Source organism: Musa acuminata, chromosome BXJ1-4 (genome assembly GCF_036884655.1).
Source record: "Musa acuminata AAA Group cultivar baxijiao chromosome BXJ1-4, Cavendish_Baxijiao_AAA, whole genome shotgun sequence".
Taxonomy (NCBI): domain Eukaryota; kingdom Viridiplantae; phylum Streptophyta; class Magnoliopsida; order Zingiberales; family Musaceae; genus Musa; species Musa acuminata.
In genome coordinates, this window is record NC_088330.1 from 38354379 (window position 1) to 38377186 (window position 22808).

A 22808-nucleotide genomic window follows, 5' to 3' on the forward strand; every position below is an offset into this window, starting at 1 on the left:
GAGGGTTAATTACATATTATCCATAATATTCGTTGCTTCAATAAAATTTATTTTTTTTAATCTCATAAAATTATTTTTTTTAACGTTATATAGGGATCTTAATGTTTCACTTTTATAAGTATAAAAATAAAATTTGAAGGGATAAAAATTGGAATATTAAAAGTAACTGATTATAAAAGATAATTTATAATTAACCTCTGAATGAGCGTGATTAAGAGGTTAGTCAAATCAGATGGATCTATTACTTCCTGCCAAGTAATGCTTTGAGATTCGTTCACTGTAAGATGCGATTACCCACTTTCTAATCCTCATCACGTACCCATTGCATTCGATCACATCCACATTCAGATTCCACATGTCTTCATCAAGATCCGTCGAACACGACTTTTACAGCCGGCAGGACTAAACTATTGATAGCTACACGCAAAATTTCATAAGACCTGCGGAATGTTGCATGCATATATATGCGCCTGCAGAATAAGTAATTTCCGTATTTTTACGACTAAATTTATTTGGACATATATAAATTATTGTAAAATATATAAAAATATTCATATATGTTCACTGTAGTTATTCTCTATTAATTGAAACCTTAACTGAAACATTTAGAGACATTTTAAATATTATATATTTATATATTTTTAAATTGGAATTATCTGATGTTAACTTCAATTAGCTGTGGGTTGACATCAGATTTTGGATGAGTCCATCTCTTTGACCAATTTGGGTTGGTCAAACCGCTCAGCCTGATAACTTAGCAGCGGAGCCAACTAAATCCGTCCACGTGTTCGTCTCTGTGTGTGCTTCGTTCCAAGACCAAGTGACGGACTTGCCGCGTGTCCGTCCGGCCACAAACAGAGGACAGGAGGAGGAAGCAAAACCAGCAGCTACCTACTCTCCTGCGCTGCCAAACCAATGGGAACCAGTTGGGGGTTGTCGCCCGAATCCGAGGGCGCCGCCGAAGCGTCATGCTTGCCCGTCGCCTCCGTTAAGAGACGGCAATTGTTGCCCACGGTTCCTTGATGGCGTTCTGTTTCCATCCTTCCCCCTCTTTGATTGAGATTTCAGCAATATTAACTTGTGGCTCGTTCAGAAATGGATCTTTATCATCTGCAGCTATGTTGCTTTAGGAGAGATTTAGCAGTGGATCCGATGTTCCTGCTTTTCTGCTGAGAGAGAGAGAGAGAGAGATGGATGTGTTTGGGGAGTCGTCATCCTAATTGCTTCAGTCGACCTATCCATTATCAAAAATCTAATCAATCTATCCATGACTGTTTAGCCAATTTGTACCTCAGGGTGTTGGTCAACTTGATCGCATTGGGTGCTTTACTGATTTGGTCATGTTGGCCGCTTGGTCGACTTGGCCACCTCGAGCGTTGATCGATCTAGCCACCTCATGCATTGGCCGACTTAGCCACCTTGAGCTTTGGCTGACCTAGCTGCACTGGGTGTTAGCCAAACTAGTCACCTCAAGTGCTAGTCAATATGGCTATCTTGGGTATTGACTGACCTAGTAGCATTGGGCATTGGTCAACCAAGTCACTAAGTGTTGGTTGACCCGACCACCTTGCGCATTTGATCGATTTGCTTACATCGAACATCGATCAGTCTCTTGCATTTGGCATCAATCAAGCTACCCACGATAGGCGCTTGGTCGACTTATCCATATTGAGAAAGTGAGCTCTACATTAGAGATGCCAGTGCTTATAAAGAATGTGCTAGCCATCAATTTGTTTTTCATTTGCATGCATGTTGAATGCTTTAGATGCTCTCATTGACGAAGGATGCGTCATGTGCTAAAGATGCTTATGTGTGCGAAAGATACATTAGTTCTTGGGATTTTTGTTTTGTCCATAGAGGATACATCACACATAAGAGACTCTTATGCCTGTGAAGGATATACCAAATATTAGGATGCTTTGGACTATTTTAGTCATGCTATCATCGAAGGGAGCACTTTAGGCCATTTCGATCATATTGTTATTAAAATGAGTGCTTCGAGACATGTCAGCTACACTACTGTAAAAGAAAGTACTTTAGGCTATGTCGATCGTACTATTGATAGTCTTCGGGTTATGTTGATTGTACTAACATCATATATAACATTTTGAATTGTACTAACCATGCTAACGTTGTAGATAGTGCTTTAGGTTGTGCTGATCATGTTGTCCTCATATAAACTACTTCGGGCCATTTTGAGGTTGTGCTGATCGTAGGGAGTACTTCGGGCCATTTCGACCATGCTTCGGGGTGTGTCAACCACACTTTGGGTCATATCGATTATTCTTCGAGCTATGCCAATTATGCCATAAGTTGGGGGTGACACGCCCTTGCTAGTGTGCTCTTTAAGCAAGTGAGCAAGATAATGTTCTTGTGACATAGGACCTCTTTCTAGTGCTAAAATGATAGAAATGATGTAGGCAATGTATGAATTAGGTCAACTCAGTTTGGGTTCATATACGTAAGAAGTCTGATGTGGTCAATAGGATAGCTCCAATACTCACTTGGGGGCTGAGGTACACTCGGATATATACTTTGTAGTTGATATATATAAAGATCGATATTGGATTAGATTCTCGATATGATTTCTTGGGTATATGCTTTGTAGTTGATATACATAAAGATTTCTCTTACGCTTAATTCAGTAGCCAATAAAGGTAAAGTAATTGTAGTTAATAGTTACTTACCTAGATTGTTTTGGCCTAGTGGTCATTTTATAGTAGGTTTAGCCTGGGCGATATTCTCATAGGATTTATCTCTTATCTTGCTCATGCTGACTGAGCCTTTGTTGGTAGAAATATTTCCCCTATTAGACCAACGCATTGCTAATTGATCTCCTCTTCCTCATTTTGGATGTAAATTCTAGAATTTTACATGCAGAAAGAATACGTTCAATAGGAGGCAAGTATTCCATCACGAGCATTATCTTTTTAGGTGTAAGATTACAAGTGATGTTGTTAGATCATTGAAGATTATATATACCGAATATTTTGAAGCTGATACATGTCTCAAATGCTTGTTCTAAATGCTGAAGCAGTCTACAAGAAGTGGCAGAGTGGTTTCAAAGACAGAGCAATCTTATGATTGCTGCAACAATTTGCTCTTCGTGGCATGGCTTAGAACTGGGAAGCTAAGAAGAGAAGCCTCTCTCCCTTTCTCGTCACTATGCCCTTCTCCACACTCAGGCCTGAACTCCCAGGAGAAGAGAAGATGTCGTGGCGTTCGCCCCGCAGCTTGTCGAGCTCCCCACTGCATATCTCCATCAAGCTCTACATGGCGAATTCACTACCTGTTCTGCTAGAAATTACAAGATGAGGACTTCTTGAATGAGACTGCAGAAGCCTCTTGAACGGGATGTTCCCTTCTTTTCATTCCCCTACATTTTTCTTTTCCTTATACTTTATTATTGACATGAAGCTCGAAGGAATTGACTTCTGCTGCTGCTGCTGCTGAGGTTTGACTGCAAGCATGATGCGAGGAGGCAGCAGCAGCAGCCATGACATACCCATAGTAATTGTCCACTGAATCAAGAACTTGCCTTACCCTTTTGATCTACTAATCCCATGGTTCTTAAAGCCCGCGGACTAATCAAATAAATGCTGGATTGGAAGTTGAACGGGAAAGATCTTTTTCTTAATATCTTAGGAACATTTCTTCTACTTAGATGTGAAATGTTTCAGAGTCTTGTCAGAATGATCTACACAGTCACACCCTAAATTATCCAGAGACCAGACTTTACAGGCACATAACTCACCGGTTGTGTTTGGCTCTCCTGCAGATTCTCGACAGCGAGAGTTCATCATCTTCCAAGCAAAACTTGAACACCACCAAAACAAGTTATCTCAGTACCATCAGGATCTCTTTCTCCTTTTTCTTCCAGATTTCTTTAAATGATCAAGCTATATAATTCACAAGCATTTTAGAAGCGTCATGGCTGCCTAAGGAGATTTCAAGGTCAGGCATCTTGGTATGTGCAGCACCAATGGAGTTTGGCACCAGGTTTAGCCGTTGTTCCTGTGACTGGGTAAGTACTTGTGGTTGATCTTCCACCAGTGCCTGCTCACAGGTGAAGAAAGGTCAGATCTTTTTTGTTGGATCAAAGAAAGAATATGAATGGTGCATCAGTGATAGATATGTGGTGAAACATGATCAGATTTCATCCTATAACACTTTGGGTGTCTGTTCTTTTGCAGACATTCTTGTTTTCTGTTTACTCTTCAAAAATAGGAAAAAAAGCACTTTTAGATATCCTTTAAGTGTTTAAAAATAGTGTATTTGTCCATATATTATGAAATTGCTTGTTTTGAATGAATATAGACACATAATTAGTGCTGAAGAATATGATGTATATAAATCTCTACCTTTCTCCAGGAAACCAGCTATGCCACCAAGTTCAAGTACATTATTTCTTAAGTTTCCCCTCTAACAACAGTAAGATATACTGAACATTTTCAGTGTATGTGTGTGCATATATACAGTTAAATGCTTGTAAGAGATGGAAGAAGAAAGCAGAAAACAGAAATATATCAAGATGATCAAGGATATTCCACTAAAATGTAGGATGCAAGCAGTGACAGGCACAATAATTATCCATGTCCTATTCAATGGCTTCATCAATCTAAATTCACCCTTATACTTTCTTCTCATACTATCCATTGAAACTACAAATTCAAGGTGCTGCAACTCTAGGTAAAATAAGTATCAGGTGCTGCAACTCTAGGTAAAATAAGTGTCAGATCCAGCTCCTACTTAGAAGTTTTATTGTCTTCCTTGAAACTTAAATTATCCTCTTGTGTCATCAATGTCAGCACAAGGGAACCAGAAGTGTTGTCTGCATACCTGGTAGTCATTGCTTAGCAAATCATCACTTCTGAAGAAGGGATATGCCAATCCATTTTGTTTGATTGATGGGTTCCAAGCATGCCTCTCTGCAGATGGATATATCTCTCTGCACACAAGATGGACAATGAAATCAGAAATTTATTGGGCAACAAAATGATATGGTGTGTCAACATTAGATGTGATATATATGTTTGTTGCTATGGACAGATATAGATCCAGTTTCAGCAGCAACAGTGTTGCACAGTTCTCACTGTTCCATCTACATCACCCTTTCACAAAGTTACAAACTGATTTGGTTGTCTTTTGTCATTGTTTGTAGCCTACAGTCATGAACCTTCAATCCAAATGGGACAGGGGCAATCTGACATCCTAAGTACCTCATAAATAAGAAATAAGTGAGACATAGCAATCAAAATATATACTTCTGAAGGATCAGAGGCAAGATAGAACAATAATGTCATGAAAAATGAGGAGATGTGTGTGTCCAAACACTTCCAAGAATTATCCAAATGAAGTTGTCCTGCCTAAAAGAATAAAACCTCAAGTATAATAAGCAAGTGATAGAAAACTAGGCTGAATACTTGTGACTTCCTTGGCAATGTTAGGCCCAAGTGTAAGTGGTGACTAATTAGAAAGGATTACCAGATGTGTGACACAATGTGCAAAACCTTTTCTATCCCTTCTGTAGCAATTCTTGGGACCCTTCTCTTCCTCATCTTGGAGTTCCTACATGGGACAAGATCACCTAATGTTAAGGATTTTATGTTGCATCATACACTTTTTTGCTTACTGCAGTCATTTTTCCTTTTCATTTTTTGTCTGACAAAAGCTACTTGTTTAGGGATTTTCTGACAAAAGTCCTTGAGCAACTTTTCCTTCTTCATGGACTGAGTCATATAACTATGTTGGCAAGAAGGTGAGATTAGGCAACAGCACATGATCTAGTGATGCTTTCATCAACCAGTGGTTTCCCTTAATTCATTCAAATTCAAACATTTTCTGGATCTGGTTATAAGAACATTCTCTTATACAATTAAACAATGCCATTACACCTAGTAAATACCTGGAAGCAACCTCCATGTGTGCAAGACAAGAACAGTAGGCACAAATCCAGTGGTCAAACACATGAAACCCTTGTGTTCCTTTGTCCTTAAATCACCACAACCTCAGTAAAAGAATACAGGGACAGCTGGATCAAGACTACTTGGTTTGACCACAGCTATCTATCAACTAATAACTACAGAGACAAATAATTATTAAGTGATCTCCAGAACAAGATGACACCCCCAGTTCATCTCTAACTTGTTTCAAGCAGCATCAATTCACCATTTCAATCTGGCAAAATGGTATCCACCACATGCATGGGCATTCAATGGGAAGGTGAATAGACTGATGCAGAAAGGAGCATCTGGAAGAATTAGACTGACCTAGGAGATTTGACCTGTGTGGTTGGTGGGGTTGGTGTGCTGAGGGAATGATAAGATGAAGTGATCTCACTCCCAGCTTTATCACATGGCAGTCCTCCCTCCACTTCCTCCATCCCTGTCCTCTGGCTAATGCCCATATCTGCCTGACCTTGACCTGCAAACCATTTCACCCACCACTGAGATCCAAATGGATGTGCTTCTCGGTACAGCAGACTAATAAATCAAGCAAGAAAAGGCCAAGCCATGGCCGGGTGATGGTATCGGCGTCCCTTATAGAACAAACACCAAAGACATTTTGGTGGAGGAGGCTTTCTGTGTTGGAGAAGGAATATCCATGTACCTGCCTCTCCTCTGTCAGTGCTCTTCACTGTTCTGTACATCTGCATCGACATGCACATGAAGACTATTAATGTAATGCAACCAAAGGAAGGATCCAAAAGGTCACCATGCTAAGATTAATTACTTCAATAGATGCCAGTTTGTCCTTTGCACTTGGATGCATGTCGTGAACCCAACACAAAACCCTAATCCTACTAGAATTACCAGGAGTTGTGCAGGAAATTTAGGGAATATGAGATCGACAAGCAGCTATTTTCTGTGGTTAGTTCTGTACCTGCAGATGGCTCTTTACATGAGCAAGTGTGAGATCCTTGACGTTCATCAGCTCCAACACTGATTTTGGCGTAGCTCCTGCGTGCCAAAATGACTCGAGCAGGATGATGTTATGACTCTTGAGCATGACAAGAACAATGTCTACTATAGTGAAAGCTGGAGTTGGGATGCTCACTCTCGTGGCCGCCGAGGAGCTTCACCGCATGAACGAAATGTGCGTGTAAGGTGGACGTCCACCTCATTCTCGGAGCCCTAACGCTCCTCTTCCCTCCATGGGCCGACCTCGAACTCCGCTTAAATCCACAGATCTGAGGACGATGAAGCTTCTCATGGTGATTGCTGAGACTTGACCCTGGTGACTGGAGCCCCAGGCTCAACCTCGGTTCAGCATGGTTTAACTCCCCGCCGTGGTCATTCTGCAAGAAGGCTTCATCGTGTCCCATGTCGCCCTCGCTGCTACCAGAGATCGTACCTGCCTCCCCCCCAAAAGCCCCCATCATCGAAGCTCCGTCGACGGAGACCGATGGTGGACTGATGTGGAGTGAGAGATCAGGATAGATGGTTGACATTTGAGCTCGATGAGGCAGAAGGTGGAAGATCGGGATCAGCAATATGTAAAGAGTTTCCCTGCTGAGAATTAACTCCTAAATGAAGAGCAGCTTCTTGGAAGAAAGAAGGGCTGGAAAGAGAGCCAGAGGTGGTGGAGTAGAGTGAGGGATGAGAAGGAAATCGAGTGGGAGTACTGGGATAAATAGAAGCTTTTTTCCGTGATTATTAGGTCATGAGTGGGTTATGATTTCCAGGGGTACAATGTTCGAAGACTATATAACAAAGAAACTAGAGAGAGAGAGAACAAGACAGTGAGAAGGCAGGCCTGGAGATAGGAGAATGGCAAATAATAAATGCTGCAGCATCGCGGGAAGAGGTGCAGCCATAATTGCAGGATTCCCAGATTGCTAGGCACGAAAAGAAAGATACTGACCCAGAGGAAGAAAGAGAGAGAGAGGAGTATTGCCTAGAGAGAGAATGCAATATCTCTTTCCTCTTCCATGAAAACGAAGGGAAGAATGGCTTTAGGTATAAATGGAGATGGATAAAGAGAGAGAGAGAGAGAGAGAGAGAGAGAGAGAGAGAGATGTCCTGGAATATGAGAAGAACAGGAGAACTGTTCATTTGACATCAACAGATAGTGACCTAATTTGCCCACTATCTCTCCGATGGTGCGGTTCCTGAGTTGGAATCTGGTGGAGCGATTGGAAGATTGCCAGCAAGGTGAACAGTAAATAGACAAGTAAATCAAAGAAGACACCACCACCGGGCACGTCAGATGTTGGCAGTGCATAAACAACTCTGTATATTAGGACTTCCAAGTTCTTCATGTTCAGCAAATTCCTGTGGCATATATCATCATCCTGAGCTAGATGTACTCATTACTAATATATATATACTGCAGTGGAGCTCTCCCCCACGCACGCGTTGAATGCATGCCATTCCTGTGCTGGACACATGTACGTGTGGGATTAGGGGAAGAAGAGGAGGTCGCTCGCCACGGCCGACGCCGGGTTGGGATGCCCGGCGACACCGGAGCCGCGCCTCCACGTGCATGGAGCTGGGCCGATCTGGGCCCTAAGTTTGACCACTCGACGGCTAGCATTTGTCGTCGTCCCTTCCCCGTCTTCCCCTTCTCCGGTATTCCCTCCTCCTGTCCATGGATGTATTCTCGAGCCCCTCGAGAACCACGTGGCGCCCACTCAGCGATCCACGGTGCTCCCACGTGCCCATGTCACGTGACACAGGGAAACCCTAATCCCTGCATAACTTTGCTCATGACAGACTTTCCCATCTCTCTCCTTGATGTAGACAGTGCAATTATTGGATTGGATCCGATTAGAACGGGGCGTAGATCGAGCTTTTGACCTGAATCGCATTGAAGAATACTTTGGAGAAGCACTACACCTGCCATGCAATGGAAGCTTTTGGCAGCTCCATCGAAGCACAACACCTGCCATCGAACAGCAGAGCTGTGACCAGAACTGGAGTTCAATGCCAGCATATATTGCACTCGTTGAACTTTTTATCTCTTGGTAAGTCTGGTCCCCAAGAATCTCAAAGTAAAACATAGTTTGTTTGGGTGAGAAACAAATGGAAGCTTGTTCTCTACAACATTCACAGGCTGTGGTAATCTCTCTCCTCTAATACTTTAAAGAGGCAATCCCTGCGACTCCTCAAGAGCAAGCTAATGGAATGATCTCACTCCTTTTTCTCTCAGTTCAGTACTCCAACAGGACCACCGAGTCTCGTGTCCGTCGAGCTCAGAAGCACTCAATAATTGAGCTCAAAAGCTTGCCTCCTTTCTTACTCCACCCCCCCCCTACCCTTTTCCTTTCTCTTCGAGGAACGAGAGCCACACACCATTTTCCTGCCTCAAACTTAGCCCCCAAAAGCCACATGTTACGTAGAAGTCATACACCCTAGAGATGAAAGGAATACACTGTAAAGATACTCATCTTTGCTGAAGGTTAGAAACAAAGGAACGTGCGTTCATGTTCATGCCAATCTGTCGCCTCGAAGGTTGAATCAGTATTATTAATCGATTTGTAGGAGCATATTGTTCTTGTGGCTGTGATGTCGCCTTTGGATGGAGTTGGTGTCGCTGCACCTTCCACAGGTATGGCAACCCATATGGCATGGATGGATATGAACCGAGTCCTGCACTTCGTTGTGAAACCGCAAGATAGCTTGCCTTTCAAGATTTTTCTCTTGTAGATTGTGATCTCTGTGTTCCTTTTTTACTTGGGGAGCATCTGTGTTTGAAAGAATTATAAGTAACAATCAATCAATTGTTTGTTGTCACATCTTGTGTCCATCAACCTCTACTGGTGAAACGCATTACTTATAGGGGATTGTGGCAGAAGATACTGTGTGGGAATCTTTGTCTGCATCGTAATATAAGGAGATGGCGACGATCCGAAGCTTCTCCTGCAGGAAATGGAAATATATATGCGGTGGTGTTGAAGGCCTCCAAAGAGAGATGACAGAAAAGACAGTGATATTGGAACGAGATGCGTTTTCCAAGGTGTAGAGGACGAACTGCGACACACAGTCCGATTGACGGAGGACGTTCACGTAGGATGAGAACGATGTTGTCGCTTTATGATTCGTGCGCGTTGGAATCTCGAGCGCCGTGAATGATGTTGTTGGCCGTTGATCGTTCCATCATTTTACCCTCGAGTGTTGTCGATGAATGGGCCTTAGTCGTCGAGGTTTAACCCATGAGGCCCATGGATCGGTCACATACTCCGGGTTGAGGCCTATTACATTAATATAAGGCCTCTCTAGTCAGATCCGGATCGTCCAAAGCTCATGTTTCCCGTATCGGATCATATCATCCGCAATCTTAAAGCACCCTGGATTGGATCACCCGTCGTCTCGCTCCTTTCGAAAACCCTAAACGGTCGACGCGGCTACTGTTCTTCTATCTCCAAATGGCGTGGCGCGGATCGATCTCTGGATCGCTGCTCGCTGCCGCGCGGTCCTACTCCCCCCGATCGCCGCATGCGGTTCGCCGACTCCCCTGTCCGCCCATCGCGGGCCCCCGCCTCCAGCGCCGCCGCCTCCCCCTCTCCCCTCCCCGGTAAAAACTTTTAGCCAAAAGGTCTTCGCTTTTTCCGGTTCTTTTTTGATCCCGGTGGTTCGTTCATTTCTCCATAGATCTCTGGGAGAATTAGGGTGCGCGCAGTCCTTCCTTCCACTTTACAGCGTGGTGGCCGCCCCTCGTCTCACCTCCCACCTGTCGGTCAGCGCGAGGTCGTGCTGTGAGCTCTCTCAGGGTACCTTCCGTCGCACTTGTCAAGATCGCTAGTTAGTCCTCTCGCTGTCAAGTATGCCAAGTTCTTGTGAAAAGATGGAACTTTTTTCTTGGCTCAATAATGATCATGGCATGATGAGATCTCTGGTTTAATTACTAGGGTTTTAAATATTTTTCTTGATTCTCTATTCTGCGTTCTTTTGATTTCTCTCTTTTGAGTTTTGGTTGATACGAGGAAATTGGAATTGAGATTTGATAGGGAAAAATGGAAAAGATGGTTGATGCAGAAGAGATGGCGTCGTTCAGTGGGAATCGCGGTGTAAGCCGATGTAGGTCTCCTCTTTTCCCAATTGATCTTCCCACGGTAGATGATCAGGAGAGCTATTTTAGAAAACTTGGATGATCATCTAATAACTTTGAAGTAATAGTACTGCCATTTGATCATTGAATCACTTGAAGAAAACAAATACTACCCTCTGATCATTAAGTGTTGCCTTTTCTTTTTATATGGATACATGTATTCTTACTCCATTTTGAATGTGAAATGTTGACTTGATGGTTTCTTAATTCTTCTCTCATGCATTGTATTAGTTAGTTATGGCTTGATTACATAATAGACATCTTTTATGGTTTATCCACTTATACTGGAATTAATTTGACTAGTTTCTTTTTATATCCCTCGGACGGCTTTTGAGATGACATCTCCCGAATGAAAGTGTTGCATCGTTTTCTGGAGTAGTTGCTCATAACCATCGTTTTCTAAATACTTTGTTAGGGATATATGCTGATCTTTTGTTCATTGAAACTTCGGTCTTGGCTGTTTCAGAGAAATATTGGATGCAAATCTACCAACCAGTCCTTTTATACTATTGCCTAATGTAAGGCTGAAAAGTTTGTACACTTCTGTGAACGTTGGACAGAAGATCCATAGACCAAAAAAATTCATGTATAATGCTACAATTTTGAGAAACAAAGAAGCAAATATGTACACAAGTTTCTCCAATTTAGAGAATATAGTAGGAGAATATGGCAATGATATGGGAAGAGTCTAGAACTAGATGAGTGGTAGGAAGGAAGAAATGATGACTAATTGCTTAGAAAATCTTGATCTGTATCAATCAGATTCATTAACACTGTGTTTTGACAGTTAGGCAAACCCCGTTATAGTCAAACAACAAAAGTTTTTTCAGAAATCAGAGGACTCAAATTTTTATGACTCTTTATCTATGTTGTCATGAATGTTCCTATGGAGAAAATTCTAGACCAATCTATCTAAATGTACCAACAGTAGTTCATCTTTGGCCAGTGAGATGGGACCTACTGACATCTTGTATTTGTTTTATACGATAGTTGACAGAAATTAGCAAACATTATCTCTTAGAGGAGTTCGCCCCTTGAGTGAAGAAGATTTAAATTCTGACTTTGTAGGTTGCATCCATGCCTTCAGTCTAAGGATTAAGTTTTAACTCTTGCACAAAACTATATTTACATCCATCCTGATAGAATTGGTCACTTAAAACATGTTATAATGTCTGCAGGTACCTGAAGGAATTAGGATAGCCGCATGGTTGGTAAACGAAGGATTCTTGATAGGGGTTGTATGAGAACCTGCTCATGCATTAACCGAAAGATTTGGAGAAACTTTTAATGGTCTCTTTGCTTTTGTCGATGCAAGAATAAGTGCCACTTTTGCTTCTGATGAACAGCTGCTGGGGAAATTATGCTTCGCTGGTTTAAGTGGCGCATGCTTTCTTCAACTGGTGTTACAGTTATATGCAGTGTGCACAACCGAACTTGATGCTGGTTGCTGCCCTTATTGTTTACTTGCCAGCTGCTATCCTCCAAACAATTCCACTGCAATTCATGTAACATAACATTGTGCTCATTTTCACTGTCAGTAGCAACCTGCAAAAGTTTACTTTCTAAAGGCCAGCTGATATGGATCCTTTTGCCATTGAGTGGCGTTCAAATCTTGTCTGGTATCATGAACTCCCAACAATTTTGTTTGAACCAACAGTGGCAAGCACGTTTGTGAGTATTTTTCTTGTGGAGATTGTATAGGGGTACAAACTTCCTGACTGTAGGGAGGTGGTTTGTGCTGACTAATAAGAAAAGGTTAAGATTGATCTCTTGAATTATTTGCATGGAGGAGACTCCACCATCATTATGTGACACCAACAAAGATGGAAAACACAGACTAGCTCTCATGTTGGAACTTTGTGCCCCAACAGCACTCTGAAGTTTGCAATGGTTGATGCTGAAAGATGATGAACTGAAAACTTCACAGATATGAGCCACAGGTCAATCTTGCATTGTTGAATCTAATTAGATTAGAAGAAATCACAAGCAGAAGGGCGGAGAGATACTACAAACCTTTTTCTTTTACTCAGATAGATGTGTCTTGTGTAATGTGAAAATCCACTTTTTGAGCCAAAGAAAGAGAAATAGCTTCTCATCACCTTACCATGTCCTGCAGATTACTAAGTGGTTGAATCCACTGAAGCAGCAGCAAACATCCGCATTAATAGACAATAAACAACCATGTTTTTATGCAAACATCACCAATGTTTGAACTTTAATACACGACCCTTCTAGCATCAAGGGAAGACAACAACTGGGATTTGATACCCGTTTTACAATCATATCAAACATCTTGCTACCTAACTTGGCTCGAGACTCTGGCTTGGTATCTTTATTCCATCACAAATTTACATAGCATAAACCATCTCCCCACTACTGTCGATATCAAGATCAAGATCTGAGTCCAGGTCCTCCATATCGTCGTCATCATCGTAGTCATCAATATCGAGACTACCCATCAGGTGTTGATTGAGTCCACGAGCACCGGCTGCAGGTATGGTGGCCTCCTCTAAGATGTGCATTATGTCCTCGATCTTTTGCATTGGTTGGTCAGGCTCCTCGTACTCATTAGTTATCGTCTTGTCATCCACTAGGTCAGCAGGAAGATTCTTCAAGAACCACTCATGGTTGCGTATCTCAGGAATTGTTATCCTCTGCAGATTAACACATTCGGTGAATATAACTATGAACAGTGAACCGACCATCAAAATACGATGCTCCTCAACAAGAAAAAAATGTTTCTCAGAAAATTAGTTCTTGTTCACAATAATTTTGTTTAATAGTCATAAGTTGATAAATGCAGCACCACAGTCATGATAATATTTGCTTTGAAGAAAATAATGATCAACATTGGAAAGATCTATTCATGTTTCAGGGACATGCAAAAATGAAAAAGAAGGGAAAAACCAACTCCCACACTTCCTGAAAATTGCACGACTAGATTTCCTCTTACCTTACCTACAAAGGTTGTTAATTCTTCAATTCCTTGTATCATTGGTCCCAACTACATGTACTGATCATTTGAGACAACATCAATAATCCCTCTTACATAGAGGCATATAACCTCTAACATCATAATAAGGTTTGTTTATTCTAAATCACAAGTTGTTCAACTAATGAGAAAAAAAGCACTAAGATGTCACCGCCTGTATTTATCCTCAAAATGCAACAAAAAACTGCTTTCTCATTAAATTGTGATTTGTCCTTATAAAATAATTCACAGTCATTAAGTGCTTACCATGGCAGGATTGGCAACAAAAATTCTTGAGATAAGGTGTTGACATTCCAGAGATATGTGAACACCGTCTGGAACCGAGTACTGAACACTCAATATACGCTGCAACAGGAAGTAATTAAGTCAGAGATATGCGAACACAGTCTGCAACTGAATACTGAACACTCAATATATGCTGCAACTGGAAGTAATTAAATCAGATAACATAATGCAATGTTCATACAACAACGTGCTAATAACCACTACCTGTATTGTTTTTCGGAAATTTTTAGGCTCCTCTGGATCCTCAAAAGGATATGCGCCTACTAGCATTACATATAAAGTAACTCCACAAGACCATACATCAGCAATCTACAAAAGTCTTACAAAAGTTAGGAAGAACAATACAAAAATAATTATATAAATGATGATAATAGATAAAGTGAATAGGTTATATGATTATAAGTATTTGTTACAAATTTATGTAAAAGACATGCAATTACCCCGCGACACCAAAGACTAGTAGTCAAGAAATTATGTAACAAAGCAATACTGCATTCATTATTACCGACTCTACAATATAGGATGCAGGTAGAACAAAGCAAAACCATAGAGAAAAACACTGCATAAATATCTTTATGACCATCATAGATTAGGAAGCACAAGACACAGTTAATAAAAAATGTTATAGTTTCGTCACTGGAACTATGGTCACCTCTATACATAGATTTGAGATGAATATTTTTTTCCTTTCAGATAAATATTTTGCTTAAATATAAGTGCAAGACTTGCATTTTTTTGCCACTATATAAAGGGCTTTTCAACTCATAAAATATCATCTTGACAGTAAATGACTCTTGAAAGCATCAAGTTGAACACGAAGTTATGGGATATGTATACATGAAAATCTCTCTCCTTGCATGTATGTAATCACACTATCTATTCCACCAGATCCATGCTTTCATGACTGCTCAAGCAGTACCATCCATGCTTAACTGGCACTTCAACCTCATTTGCTTACTTCCCTGACCCACCTATGCAGCCATCCAACCATTTGTCCAGTACATTTTTTCAAGGATGAAGAATATAAAACACATGGCAGCCTGTACAACTATTTTTCTTGCAAGGGTACCTATTAAGGTTCTCTTTGGGAGTTAGCGCGTGCGCACGCACGCACGCACGCAACCACGCAACGCACGCACGCATGCACGCACGCACGCACACGCACACACACACAAGACCAGATGACACGATACACAATTGTTTCACGGTGAACTTCTATTGTTTCTACGGCTAATTAAATTCTTGTACTGGATATTGGTATAATGCATCACTAGGTTTTATGCATGATCAACTTAAATGCTTGGCCATATTTATACTGCTACTCTCAGTATGAAACAAACGAACTGTCACGACAAGGAATACTGCAAGAAAATTTACCTTGCCATCATATTCCTTCTTGAGTAGAACTTCAGGAGCAATATACGCAGGCGTTCCAACGGTCGACTTTGGTTGTGAATGCAAAACTGACGACTGAAAATGCAACATGTAAGCAATTTAATTGTCATAAGTTACAAGATAAAAGAGAGCAAAGGTGTGCCGCCGGGTGTATGAATTGTCTCTTGTTTGAGAAACTAGAGCTCCAGAATAGACAGGTGTATAAATTGTCTTTTGTTTGAGAAATCGAAACTCGATACTAATTTATACCTTGGAATATCCAAAATCACATATCTTCAGACGAGGAGCAGCACTTCCATCTAATAAAGTGTTTTCCAGCTTCAGATCACGATGACATACTTGCTTGATAATAAAGAAATCCACAAAAAAATAAGCTAAGAGATAAAGATAATAGAAAACTCTTGAACAGTTCTATTTAGCATACCATTGAATGACAGTAGCTAACACCTGATATAAGTTGCTGGAAGAAGAATCGTGCCTACAGTGGAAAAAAGCATAGAGTTAAGACTGATTTAAGATCAGATAAAATACAATGAAATAGCAAAAAATAAGGTACACTAGAACCTCATCTTCATTGAAGCGTCCTGCACTGCAAATACGCTCAAAAAGCTCACCACCAGAAGCATATTCCATAACAATAGCCAGATGGGTTGGAGTTAAAATAACCTAGAAAGATTTGTAGTAAAGAAAGTTAATAATAACTATTTTTTATTCATAAAAGCAAGTAAATCGATATCTTCAGACATGAACTTACCTCTCTGAACCTGATGATATTTGGGTGCCTCAATGATCTATGGTTAATTATCTCTCTTTGAACATTTTCATCTATCTGTATAAAAGAATAGAAACCGTCTCAGACAGCATCAAAAATCGAGATGTTGCAGACATTCTAAATCTGACAACTCTACCGAGGTCGTAGATATAGCTCCTTAAACAGTTAGCAAACAATGAACTAAAAAAGTAAGTCCTCAGTTAAGTTGGTAAACAGTTAATGAACCAGCTGATCCACCGTGTTTTACTCACTTGGTCAGTTAAGGTGAGCCAATCAGTGAAGAAACATGATTAAATCCTCTTCCAACATAGATCATAGGTTCTGGATATTAATTAAAACTGCAAATTGTATACATGGAACTCATGTGACAACATAATATAATTTTGTTGGTAGCACAGCAACTGAACTTCTACGGTCCCCTAACAACAGTTGTTCAGTCTTGAATGACGCTTTCACCATAATACCAAAGCAAAACAGATAGCCATATACTGACGATAACAAAGTACTGTTAATCTCCATTATCTATAAGTCAGTTGTCAACAATTAAATATCACAAACCCTCACTAGGTTCATAAGTCCTTCAGAACAAGGGACCACTGGGCTCTTTATGAAACTGAGAAAAATAGAAACCAACAAGCTATAAAAGAGTGTTATAGCATGTTTATTTTTAAGAACATATCATATCTTGAATTTGAAAATTTCTGGAGGATGGAATACCCCAAAAGAAAGCATTTTAAGTTCTAGGATGAAGAACATGAAAAAAGATAGGGGTCAAAGGAAGAGCGTGGCACTATAAATGTGACTAAGGCCTAGCAGGCTCCAAGACAACCAAACATTTAGCCAGGATCAAGGAAGACTCTTCCATTATTGCTTTCTCGTGAAACAGAAAAACTAATTGAAGAACAAATTTGTGCTAACCACAGGCATAAGTTTTATTCAAACAGTAGATCATTCGAAGAAACTCAAAGAACATTCCAAAAAGCAATCAATTGCTTAATGATAAGAAAACATGATTTCTCCTTAATATTTCATGTAGAAAAAACCTCCATGATGAAATTATATTATCTTTTAAAATGTTATTGTGCACAAGAGAAATTGCCAATAGATTACATGATCGCATGAGGGAAAAGAGCATGCTTAAAATCCTCATCCTGAATATGCTGTGAGGCAGATACTACAAAAGAGGGCAAATACTATATTCATCCCAGAACCAACAAGATACAAAAAGGAAGATCAATCACCATGTTGCCGTGGCGCTATCATTGACTAATTTAGAAGAAGAACCATCCCCACTAGAGCTTCACACACAAAATTCACTAAAATAGGAAATCCCCGAACCTTGCTAGTGCCAATTACTAAGTTCTAATTACGGAATACACATGAAGACATAATCTAATTAACCAATAAATTCACTAAAAAAATATCAAAGGTTGGGACTTACACCTTCAAGTGACTAAAAATAGATTTTTCTTTTTACGATAAAGGATGCAAAAACTTTGGGGGTATTCACATATAATTTTTTGTAACCGAAAACCTAATAAAGATGGGAACTTTATACGTTAAACCTAAACAGAAACACCACACAATCAGCAGCGAACCAACCTTCTCGCCTCTCTCGATGTACTTGACGGCGACCAGTTCTTTGGTCTGCTTGTCCCTCATCAGCCTGGCGATCCCGAAGTTTCCCGACCCTATATCTCTCACCAGCTCGTACCGGTCGCTGTCGTGCATTATCGGCAGATCCATCGCCGGCCCGACCGTCAGCGCTGCCCGATCCATGGCCGCTCTCGCATCAACCTCCTCTCCCGAGCCCGATCAAGCGCTTCCCTCCTGCCGCCGCTTACGATCGTGGCGCGACGAGGGCCGCTCGACCCGATCGATCGGTAGCGGAAATAGACGGCCGACGGAATTAGGCGTGCGCTGCTCTCTCCAACGGATTGGAGCTCGGATCGATCCGCTTCCCCTCGCCCCTTGGACCGCTATCTCTATCACCAGGGCTGGGGGTTTTCGGTGGTAGGCGTGATGAACTCGTGACCTCCTCTCACCATCTCCACTTCAAACGCTTTAAGAAACGGGCAGAGAGCGAGAGGCGGTCGCAACGGACGTATCACACATGCGATCGCCTGCCACGTACATTACCCCATGATCAGCTTTGATCATAAATAATTTTGTCCGGTGATCACCGCCGTTGGATCCGAATCGTGTGCATAGGAAGAGTTGACTCTATGATTTGCTTCGGTTGAGAGATGTAATTATGTGCATGCGGGCGTTAATCATTATTAAACATATTTAAATTAGTTTATTAATGTTTTAAATACATAAATATATATATATATATATATTATTTAGTCCAAATTAAAATTTGAATTATTAATGAACTTACAATAAAAGATATATATATATATATATATATGCATTTAATTTTAAGGAATGAATATGAAAATTATTATTGAGTATGCAATGATGTATAAGCATGATAGATTAATTGATTTGCTCCAAAAAGAAAAAAAAAGAAAAAAAAAAAGGAAAAAGAAAGCATGGTTGGTAAACCAATTAGCTACATAGGCAAGAATCCAAGAGATAAAAATATCCATTATCCTAAGAAGACAATCTATGATAGCTTTATCATCCAATATGGTAGGGTGGGGTCACACACACCTCAAGTGGTTGTGTGAAAAGAGATAAGTGATGATTGTCCACCTCAACAAAAGTAGATGATGGAAAACAACATCAAATTGCAACACTTGAAGAAGAATCCTTTCTTTCTCATCTCTGATCTATAAAAATAATTAGAGAGCGGTGTGACTCCTCCAAAAAATTTATTGGCGTGCAATGTGGAATCAAATGTCATAGTCAACAGAGGATATCATCCATGATGTCACTGTCATGGCTTTTGTGTAAGTGGACCAATTCATCATCATCGATATTTAGGTGGTGTCCGATAAGGAGAAGATGGTTTATGGCTCTTTCTCTCTCAAGACTTGTTGATTTTATGGCTCCAATTTCGTTTTGTTTTTGGGGATTAAATTCTGACTTGAAAGAAAGAGATGCATAATGATGGAGGAAGGTTTAGGGAGAATGTCACCACCAGAAGAGTTCAAATATATTTTCTCTCACTTAGTTTCATGTGAGATTAGATTTTGATCACTATGAGATGGATTCTATCAGGATGATAATTTTCAAAATATATTTTTTAAAAAAATTTCTTTGATGTTCAAGTTGGAATTCATTTCTAGATAGAGAAAGAGATTGAGAAAATAAAAAATAAAACCGAAATTGAGAAAGAGAATTTTATCCTTTTTATTATTGGGAAGATCTTTGTTTATAATATCAAAAATTCTAATGATATTCATGAAGATTTTTCATAAGAATATTTGTATCTTTATTTGGTGATAATATAATAAATTAATTATTTTATAGTCATTTCTTAATTCTCTTTGTGGAGAAATACAACAAAAAAGAAAAAGACATTCCTTTGTTTTAATGCTTGGATATCTGAGAAATAATGGTTGGAAAATGCTGAAACATAATCTCTACTTGAAACCCAATTCCTATCATTTTCCAAAATGAAAATAAATGATGCTTTTAGTCTGTAGCTATCTCTCTCTTTCATCTTAGAGCTTTTCTATCTTTAAGGTCAGTCACAGGAGAATAATCTTTGGCAACAATTTAGTAAGTTAATTATGATATCCAAATTTACTCTCACATGAAATATGAGGCAAGAATTAAAATAGTTTATGAAATTTGACAGGTCTACTTTATCATTATCCTATTAAATCATATCACAACAAATTATATTAGGGTAGATTTTAGTATTAAATATAATAAATAATCCCAGAGAATTTGATTAGTTTATATGATTAGAGAAATTATTATTATTAACTTAATCTTAGGTATTTTAAATTAATAATTCAGATTGAGGAATAGACTCACTCACCCTGCTATCATAATGTTGTGAGTCTTCAAATATAAACTAAACATAAAATGAAAGGTAAGGGAAGGGAAGGAGCCCTTGGGTTTTGTGCACTACTCTTGATTCCATGGGCCCTCCTCTGCATGCCAAGCACCATGTTTCCTTGAAATCAAGCTTTCTGAGACTTCCACAAGAGTATAAGCTACTGCAGAAACCCACTTGACATGCTTGACAACAAGGCTGATACTGTGTTTGCATGCCAATGATTTCTCTCTTGAAGCACAAGACTCCTTGTAGTGCAAGAATAAGGTCTCAGTTTGATCCCATTTTTTGTCATGTAAACCATCTGAAACCTAACCTACCATTTCATTGACAGATACAACATGTATTTAATTATCCATGAAATCTACCCACATCCCTTCAAGGTGTGTATTCCTTAATCCACAACCAAGTGTCTTGCTTGCTTTAGAAGCTGACACCCAAGAAAGTGATATGATATCCAGTGATGCCATGGGATTTCTTATGGTTGAGGGTCACTCCCATGTTGCATGTTCAATTAGACTAACACCTTAAACATGTTCTTATCATCTTGGACAGGTTCAATATTCCCCCTTCCCTCAGATGAGGTGAACAGCACACAGAATCCAACATTTTTGTGAGGAGATCAGTGGTTGGGAATCCTGTCCTCTCCAAGGTCACACCAACTTTATCCTTGCAAAAAATGGAAGCCACATCTGTTTGACATCTCACCTGACCATGAATTCTGCAACACTTGTTCTGCCTCCATCGCTGACATTGGAGATGATTTCGAGGACTTCAAGCTTGGCCTTCTGTTTCTCACCCTGGAACAATGAAAAAGGGGTGGAGGAGAGGGTTGAATTGATCTCTTACACATTCGTATCTGATCTAGATTTGCTTGATCTTGTTGTCAAATGGCTTTATACCTCTTTCTGTAGTCAAAATAAGGTTTCCTTTTCATCCTCATTGCTGAGAAAATTACTTCTTATAATATAATTGATGTGCAACTTCAGAGATTCAATGAGTCCATTAATTGGTGCTGCAATGATATAATAGCTTTCTTATTCCAAGTTGACTGTAGACTCATTAGAAAAGTTCCTACTCTGATTAGCTTATATGACAATTGATTAGCTATTGTTTGACATGGCATCAACCTCATGCAATTAGGCATAGGGTCAAAAAGAAAAGCACACATTTTGTAGCACTCCATGTTTGTCATTTGACAAGGAAAAAATGACAAGAGAAATATCTTATAAAGTGCTTTGTGAGATTGCATTCAAGATCAAAGACAAATGATGCATAATTTTAGTAATGTAGTGGACACAACTGAGGTAAAAATACAATTTATCAGATTCAAACTGCTTAGTATAATGCCAAAAATCACTAGATATGCTTGCAAATCCTTATCATTTCATGTATACCTTACAAAATTGTAGAAACAATACACTTGAAAGAACATATAATTAATTATTCATGTATATCCTTCCAGAGCATAAATTACTGAAGCTACACATATAGGGTGTATGTTACAAGTTCAAATGAGTAGTTAAGCATGTAGGAGGGTTGCTCAATAGACATACAAGTATCTATATCATAAATTTATATGACAAACTATGTAGGTTTGGAATTGGAATGTAGTAGCCCTAACCCTAACCCCTAGCTTAAATACAATACTCATACAGACTCTATCAGGTCATCAAGAACAGTTGTTTAAAATGTATAATCTTTCTTTCCTGGGAAGAATTCCAATGCCAAGGAGTCCAAACTTCATCAGAAAGTTGCTGTGGAAAGTGAAGTGATTTCTTCCGTGCACTCTTTCCCATGAAAGCAGCAGCATATCCATCCTTCCATGGTCCATACCACCGACAATATAATGTTCCTATGAACATCAAAATGTTATGCATATTGATGAAGTAAGGCCATCTTCATCCTTGTGCATGGTGTTGATCCCACAGCTGCTAACATTTCTATGGTCCCTCTTGTCCCCACAGGTTGCTGCTGGGTCCTACATCACTTCTGGAACCACGTGGAACATGACAAACAAACAAGAATCTAGACACATCATTGTGGGGGTGGTTGCTTGGGTATCTTGTTTTCTTATCTCTCTACTCCACTCCATGCATACTTGCTCTTTGCTAACCACTGCTTTAGGTTTTGTGGAGTTGGAATCTAGTTCAGCATCCAATGCCCAACCATAAATGAGGCATGTCTGTGCACAGGATAGATCACAGAAATCTTTTAGCCCTCCTCCCTTCACAGTATCTGGTCAGCAGTGCCTTCCTTGCAAGGAAACGGAGGGCTTCATCAGTATGCTATCAGTTGGCTGAATGAATGCCTTGCAAAGAGGTGTTTGCAAAGCCACATTTCACCATTAGGCAATGCAA

At 39.9% G+C, this 22808-nt stretch overlaps 3 protein-coding genes across 10 annotated transcripts; 1 reads left to right on the forward strand and 2 right to left on the reverse strand.

Annotated features, from left to right (window-relative positions):
• Nucleotides 1-3611: 3611 nt before the first annotated feature.
• On the reverse strand, nucleotides 3612-7985 carry LOC135585163 (probable transcription factor KAN4). 3 transcript variants are annotated; one of them, XM_065177090.1, is made up of 6 exons: nucleotides 7057-7972; nucleotides 6883-6959; nucleotides 6610-6649; nucleotides 6270-6423; nucleotides 4840-4948; nucleotides 3612-4056 (listed from the first exon to the last, which is right to left on the reverse strand). In XM_065177090.1, the coding sequence occupies exons 1-6, from the start codon at nucleotides 7448-7450 to the stop codon at nucleotides 3895-3897; spliced, it is 936 nt and encodes a 311-aa protein (XP_065033162.1). In that variant the 5' UTR covers nucleotides 7451-7972; the 3' UTR covers nucleotides 3612-3894. The 3 variants fall into 3 exon arrangements, with proteins under 3 accessions (XP_065033162.1, XP_065033167.1, XP_065033166.1); XM_065177095.1 differs by lacking the exon at nucleotides 3612-4056 and adding an exon at nucleotides 5485-5568 and having other exon boundaries at nucleotides 7057-7983; XM_065177094.1 differs by lacking the exons at nucleotides 3612-4056; nucleotides 4840-4948 and adding exons at nucleotides 5285-5366; nucleotides 5485-5568 and having other exon boundaries at nucleotides 7057-7985.
• A 2303-nt stretch (nucleotides 7986-10288) lies between these two features.
• On the forward strand, nucleotides 10289-12643 carry LOC135585167 (uncharacterized). 6 transcript variants are annotated; one of them, XR_010509064.1, is made up of 4 exons: nucleotides 10289-10515; nucleotides 10593-10762; nucleotides 10949-11018; nucleotides 12228-12643. XR_010509064.1 is itself a non-coding variant. In XM_065177115.1 (4 exons), exons 1-3 carry the CDS (start codon nucleotides 10367-10369, stop codon nucleotides 10969-10971), a joined length of 291 nt encoding a protein of 96 aa, XP_065033187.1. In that variant the 5' UTR covers nucleotides 10293-10366; the 3' UTR covers nucleotides 10972-11018; nucleotides 12228-12616. The 6 variants fall into 6 exon arrangements, 4 of the variants coding, with proteins under 4 accessions (XP_065033177.1, XP_065033178.1, XP_065033187.1 ...); XR_010509070.1 differs by having other exon boundaries at nucleotides 10593-10742; XM_065177115.1 differs by having other exon boundaries at nucleotides 10293-10515; nucleotides 10593-10711; nucleotides 12228-12616.
• A 567-nt stretch (nucleotides 12644-13210) lies between these two features.
• On the reverse strand, nucleotides 13211-18562 carry LOC103982927 (serine/threonine-protein kinase SAPK10). The gene is made up of 9 exons (XM_009400017.3): nucleotides 18096-18562; nucleotides 16476-16550; nucleotides 16286-16387; nucleotides 16146-16199; nucleotides 15971-16063; nucleotides 15704-15796; nucleotides 14531-14635; nucleotides 14288-14386; nucleotides 13211-13703 (listed from the first exon to the last, which is right to left on the reverse strand). The coding sequence occupies exons 1-9, from the start codon at nucleotides 18270-18272 to the stop codon at nucleotides 13398-13400; spliced, it is 1104 nt and encodes a 367-aa protein (XP_009398292.1). The 5' UTR covers nucleotides 18273-18562; the 3' UTR covers nucleotides 13211-13397.
• Between the last annotated feature and the right edge of the window lie 4246 nt (nucleotides 18563-22808).